The sequence below is a fragment of the Ptychodera flava genome, unplaced genomic scaffold (assembly GCF_041260155.1).
Source record: "Ptychodera flava strain L36383 unplaced genomic scaffold, AS_Pfla_20210202 Scaffold_66__1_contigs__length_654902_pilon, whole genome shotgun sequence".
NCBI lineage: Eukaryota > Metazoa > Hemichordata > Enteropneusta > Ptychoderidae > Ptychodera > Ptychodera flava.
Window position 1 is genome coordinate 610,844 of NW_027248388.1, and position 7,279 is coordinate 618,122.

The 7,279-nt window shown below is 38.1% G+C and overlaps 1 protein-coding gene across 1 annotated transcript; it reads right to left on the reverse strand.

Moving 5' to 3' along the window:
• Nucleotides 1–4,641: 4,641 nt before the first annotated feature.
• Nucleotides 4,642–6,787, reverse strand: LOC139128729 (tyrosine kinase receptor Cad96Ca-like). The gene is made up of 5 exons (XM_070694459.1): nucleotides 6,634–6,787; nucleotides 6,204–6,312; nucleotides 5,231–5,361; nucleotides 4,961–5,057; nucleotides 4,642–4,756 (listed from the first exon to the last, which is right to left on the reverse strand). Exons 1-5 carry the CDS (start codon nucleotides 6,785–6,787, stop codon nucleotides 4,642–4,644), a joined length of 606 nt encoding a protein of 201 aa, XP_070550560.1.
• Between the last annotated feature and the right edge of the window lie 492 nt (nucleotides 6,788–7,279).

The following is a 7,279-nucleotide window of genomic DNA, read 5'->3' on the forward strand; positions in this document are numbered from 1 at the left end:
GTCTGTGTGTCTCTATGTATGTATGTGGGTGTGTTAGTGCGGATGTATGTCCGTTACACACAAAAGTTCCCTTACCGCCAAAGCTATCATCTCAGTATTCGGTGTACAGATAGATGCAGGGGCTGAGATGTGACGTTGCTCAAATGGACGTCAAAAATGTGCAAATGTGTAGGAGCCAACACTCCATGCCAGTGACTGAAACAGGCTACTCCACTGACCTTGAGTCATTTCCTGTCATTGTTTTTGAACTGTTACTTATTAACAGACCTGCTCAAACTAAAGGGGACTAGCTGTTTTTGCTATGCATGTTGCTAAAGTTGACCTCCAGTACCTAAAGTTTCAGACTTATTTACTTTTGTCATTCTTGTTTATTCTGGTTTATATATTTCTTGTTGTTTTCTGGTTATACTGTGCAGAAATCATTGTCACAACATCAACGTAGAATTTTCCTGCACTGAACAGATAGAAACAACATTTATTGTTGAACTTTGGTATCCACACTGGTATGTACCAATTCTGATCAAATGTGACCGACACCATATAATTGCGGTATTTTTATATTGTCGGTCTTGTAATTTTTCACTAAATTGTGTGACTTTCTCTGTAAAATCGGTTTCGTTGTAGCATGTTCTGATGTATCGTAATGTTTTGCCTTTGATCAGACCTTTTAATGTTGCTGCCGGATGGCATGAGTTCTTTGTAAGAACTGGAATGTATTTGTTGGTTTTATGTGTGTCTTGGTGTCGAGAATGTTCTTTTTGTTGTATCGACGACCTTTGTAGATAGTCAGGTCTAAATATGTGATTTCTTGAGAAGAGCTTTCAAGCGAAAATTTGAAAGCAGGATGCATTTTGTTGATGTTTGATATGAATTCATTGAGTTCGTGTTGTGTTCCGTGAAAACCAGGAAAACATCGTCCCTGAACCTCAGCCAGGTCGCCATTTGTTGTTTTTGTGTTTTGTATTATTCTTATTTCTATCTCATGAAATGTAATATCTGCTATTTCCAGCGACGAGGGAGTCCCCATAGAGCATCCCATATTTGCCGGTAGAATTCATCGTTTAATTCAAATGTGTTGTATTTTAAGATTATTTTTAAGCAGAGCTATCATGTATTTTGTTGGTGGCTGCTTGATTATGTATTGTTTGATGGTCTTTGATAACCTTACAACACCCATTCAAAATGAACTCAAAATGGATCCCACATACAACTGAGAACTAAAAACTAGGAAATTATTTGGAAGCGACAAAATTGGCTAATGTTAACACACCTATTCGAAACACAAAAAACAACATGGCACATGTAAAACAAATAGCGTTGAAAACGCTATCGAAGAGCAAGAAGATAACCATAAAACCGTTTGATAAAGGACGGGGGACAGCAGTTTTAAACACTGATGATCACATAAAAGAATGCTAACGTCAACTTAGCGATCAACGATGTACACAAAATTGGCAACAGATGACACAAACACTACAATAGAAGACATACACAATCTCACAGCAGAAATGTACAATGAAAAACACATTGACTATCCCATATTTTGAATATTTGAATCAGTCAATAGAGAAATAAGAACATCACTTTGGTACCTTCTACAAAAATACATAAAATGCCGCCACCAGGAACTAAGCTCGTAGGACGGCCAATTATAAGTGGATGCTCCAGTCCAACATTTCACATATTATAATTCATGACCACTTTCTCAAACAAATCGTCAAAGAAACAACCAACATACATCAAAGATACAACAGACTTTATACGGAAAATTTAAACAATCAAAGTTCCGTTCAATGCCACACTAGTAACACTAGATGTATTTTCAATTAACACAAATACACCACATAATGAGGCAGCTGAATCAGTCGGCAGAGCATGAAATCAGGAAAGATCATCAAACAATTACATAATCAAGCAGCCACCAACGAAATACATGATAGCTCTGCTTAAAAAAATATTAAAATACAACACATTTAAATTCAATGATGAATTCTACCGCAAATATGAGGGTGCTCTATGGGGTATCTCTCGTCTCCGAAAATAGCAGATATTACATTTCACGAGACAAAAATGAGAATAATACAGTAAAGAAAAACAACAAATGCCGACCTGGCTGAGGTTCAGGGATGATGATTTTCTGATTTTCATCGGAACACAACACGAACTCAATAAATTCATATCAAACATCAACAAAATGCATCCTGCTTTCAAATTTTCGTTTGGAAAGCTCCTCTCAAGAAATCACATATTTAGACCTGACTATCTGCAAAGGTCGTCGATACAACAAAGAGAACATTCTCGACACCAAGACACACACAAAACAACGGATACATTCCAGTTCTTACAAAGAAAGTCATGCCATCCGGCAGCAACATTCAAAGTCTGATCAAAGATGAAACAATACGATACATCAGAACATGCAACAACGAAAACAGAAACTGGAGTGAACTGTAAAAGATGAAACACTAAAAACTGTTCCAAAATCAACCAATAATCGCATATAGAAGGAACAGAAATATAGGCGATACACTTATAAGCGCCAGGCTTCACAAAGCGACAACAACTCGAACTCAGGTTCACACGAACCTACACAAACACATCAAGACCAACCAGTGGACATTCTAGCTTCCCTACTTGAACCACAAACGTAAGTGGAACAACATACTAACAAATAAAACAATCGACCATTCAACAACGAAAACAGAAAACTTGAGTGAACTTGTAAAAGATGAAACACTAAAAAACTGTTCCAAAATCAACCAATAATCGCATATAGAAGGAACAGAAATATAGGCGATACACTTATAAGCGCCAGGCTTCACAAAGCGACAACAGCTCGAACTCAGGTTCAACACGAACCTACAGAAACACATCAAGACCAACCAGTGGACATTCTAGCTTCCCTACTGAACACCAAACGTAAGTGGAACAACATACTAACAAATAAAAACAATCAACCATTCAACACAGCTCACGAATCAAGAATGAATTTAAGCGACTGATGTAAGAAAACTCTGTTTTCGAAACACAGCGCCAAAGGATCGCAGTGTCACACTAGTCTCTCCACTCCAGTGTGGAGTAACATCAAGACACATAGATTACGGGAACGTCTCGCCATGGCTAAGCCACAATTTACTTAAAACAGCCAAGCATGATATAAACTTATATTATACACAATTTTATACACAAAACGCAAACAACCCAAACATGAACGATGTGTGGAGTTGATTTCCCTTTACTACCTAACCTTGGAAATTGTGAAAATCCACATGAACAACATGTTCCGGACGAAGAATGTGACAGTGATTATTTTTTAACATGTACAAATATGCAAATTATGGGACTTATGACCACTTGTCTATAATCTAGATATGGTATTTGATTCCTAAACCACTAAAACATTGTGGTAGATACAGACATCACTAGTCTAGTTTAATATTTAAGTAGTTATGGCCATTTTAAGTATATGGCGGCCATCTTGGACGCCATCTTGAAAATGACGCGTTTCCGGTGGTCAGATTTTGGTAGACTTTTAGTATGTTATTAAGCACATTTGACTCTATAAAAAACCGTTGAGAAACCTTTTGTAGCAATTTTTTTAGGGTCAAACCATATTTTCAGTCGACTAATAGCATTCCGTCAAAGACTAAGCTTGAGGCACCGCTTCCTGTCACTGTTTACTCTATCAACAAGAGATTTCATCAGCTAGGAAATATGTATAATCCATCATGTGCCTTTCTTCTGATTCGTAGACTCTTTCCCGCCAAAACTGCTTTATCATCGGGAACCTCGCCTTACCAAATCAGAGACTTTTCCACCCTTAACAGAGACACTTCACATCACTGGACTCTGTGTACGGTCTTTCACCCAAGCGTTATGCTTCACTGTATTAGCCACTGTCTACTATATTAGTATTGAATAAAGTAGTCATTTATAGTATTAGACGACTTCGTCTCCCGACTGCTTACTCAGACCTGGTCATATTCCACACATAAGGCGATATCAGCAATATTTATGTAATGATAAAAACAAATACGCCAATTGTTCAAAATGTCCCTCTTCAGCCTGTTGACTCATGAAAATCACATACTAACAACACGGAGCCACTTGTTGGCATTTTAATCTCCGAGACGCCTGAAAGCCGCTTGAAGATGACAGACGACCAGGACCTGAAGATTATTATTCGACTGGCTTAGGTATAGAACTGTACCGTGTAACTTGTGTGTTACTCAGTCAATAAAGTACGACGACTTAGAGTATTTATGTGTACTTGTTGATGTCTCTTCTACTTCAATTTTCTACCCCAGAGTGTACGTATCAAGACACCCTATAGCCGCACACTCGAGTATATACGTGAAAATACACAGTACTATTCAATTCCATTCAGCTCACACTGCATTATGTCAAATAGTAATGAGCCCTGAAAGATGTACGAACAAATTGAGGATGAAATACATATTAATTAATGTCAACGCAGAATTCCCAAGCCTTTCGCTACAAGTCTGTATAACGAATGAAAGAAAGTTTTCAAACAGACGAGCGAGTTTGCCAAGTTTCGCTCTTTTTAGCAAACTACTTGTCGAAATTAGGTACTGCTGCTCAGAACGTGTCTAAGATTTAAAATATTACAAGATCATTTCACTAGTATGCAATTACCTCTGTGTCGCACTCCATCTCTTCTAGCTCGTGAACGAGGTCCTTGAATTTTGGCCTCCGCGTCGGCTTTTGTGACCAACAGTTCATCATAAGCAGGTACCTACACAAGATGGAATGATAGCGGGATACTTAAATGGTTGATATGCTAACATATTCACTACCTTTGTACGATCAGTGATGTTTTATTTGAAAACGTGAATATTTTTTTTTAAATATTGTGTTAACTGAACGAAGTCCATTCCTTAATCTTTTGCTCCATGTCCAAGTATATGGGACTCAAATTTGAAGAAAAATCTAAACTCACAGATCCTCATTGCAGTAGTTAGGTCTGACCATTCTACTCCCTTGCTTCAGATATTCGATCACCTCTTTGGCTGACATTCCTGGGTATGGTGTGTTTCCTGTAATGCGAGTAATATGAAGAAAGTAAACATAGAGTCCTGATGCCGTACGAGTTTATACGTGACATAATGCCAAATATGTTTAACCGGATAACATAGAAGATCAAGACATATCCGTTAATATCCGTTGGCAATCTTTGATGCAACCGACCACTTTTTGTCTGTGCACCTACCTAGCGTGACTATCTCCCAGACGACCACGCCAAATGACCAAATATCACTCTCTACAGAAAATTCAGACGACCACAGTGCTTCCGGTGCCATCCATCGTACAGGTAATCGCATCTGAAACATGAAACGCATACTTTATGAGAAAAAATGTTCAAAATGTAAGGCCCCCTTACTATTACTGTTTTTGACAATACAAACACCAATCAAATATATTACTTGGTGCGTTCTGTAATCAATGAATGTCTTTGAGGCGCACTACTTCGTTGTCGTCCGCGTTGCCTCTTAAATTGTTCAGTCTCGTCCAAAGTTTGTCACTTTACAAATTTTGTTGTCATTTAACATAACATTCCTCGCAGCGAGATCACCATGGATTACCTGTATGTTGTTCAAGATGACATTGATATTATATATTTACAAGAATAGTGAATGCTATTTTCACTTATATTTTTTTGTGTATCAACTTATAAGATTTCATTTTCTTAACATGCCTCCATGCAATACAGCATTTAACGTTATAAGAATGTTATCAATATATTACATCAAATTTCTTTCCGGCTTTTGCGTTTTGGTTAATTTGTATCTTCTCCTGGTTAGCGTAACTTTTGTAATCTGCAGTCAAAACGCTTTACAAAATGCAACGCTTTTCAAGGGTATTCTCAACTCTTTTAAAACCCGATTATTAAGTTACATATCCACAGCGTACCTTCTCCGATGACAGGTAAACCATAGCACTCGCAATTTGCCAGGCAAAACTATAAGATCGCTGCTACTAAGACGCGGCGATCTTCCTTCGGCGTTTGTGTAGTGTCAGCGTTTGCTTTTCGAAAATCCCTCAAATACTCCTGCAAGTTGCCGAGTGCCATATAATCCAACAGCAAATACGTTGGTTCTGTAAAGTAAAACCTCTGTCAATGGAATTAACAGCAAACAATAGACGAGATCAATTCTCTTTAAAATACTTGATGTCACACTGACCTGTCTTGGTACAGTATCCACCAGGGATAGGATGTTCTTGTGCTGGCGATCGTTTTAAGTAACTCCAATTCATCTGTTAACTTCTGTTTGTCATCTTCAGGAGCATTATCTAAGCACACACAAGAACATAGAATCCATAAAATCAGAAGTCTAGACCTTTTTATTTAGTTATTTGTTATTTTCAGTTCGATACATCAGTAAACCAATGACTCTCTCTCTCTCTCTTCTCTCTCTCTCTCTCTCTCTCTCTCTCTCTCTCTCTCTCTCTCTCTCTCTCTCTCTCTCTCCCACACACACACACACACACACACACTCTCTCTCTCTCTCTCTCTCTCTCTCTCTCTCTCTCTCTCCTCTCTCTCTCTCTCTCTCTCTCTCTCGCTCGCTCGCTCGCTCTCTCTCTCTCCATTACACGAGAGTACATCGATACCTTTTATAGTCTTCAATGCTACCACAGTCACACCGTCTCTGTCGCAAAGTTCCCATGCTTCAGCCTTGAAAACCCTGCCAAACGTGCCTTCGCCAATCAAATCTTTCTGGCGGACGTACTCTTTTGGAAACTCAAGGACGATCTCGCCAGGCATCGCATACTCTGTATTTGTGTCCGACTTCGTATTCGACAGAGAAGTATTTGCTCAAGGGTCGGGTGGACAGAAACCTGTAGTAGGTAAATCGGATTTTCTGGATTTGTAAGTTTGATTGTCCGAGTTGAACATGAATTGCAATAACTTGGGTCTATTGCTGGAATACAAACTTTCAAGATATCGTTGTACCAGGCTTGGCAATGATGTCACTAGATTATATGCTGTCGAGAGTGATTGTGGAATATTTGCAAGCTATCATACCAGTATATTGATGGCGCAAATACAGTTTATTCGATTATATATATCTATTATATATATATATATATATAATATATATATATATAATATATATATATATATATATATATATATATATATAGATATATATAAGAAAAATACTGGCATGGGTATATGATAAATCGGTATTACCCAATATCGCCTGTGATTCGGAACAGGGTCACCATGTTTTTGAAATGCCAATAGGGGTCTGTG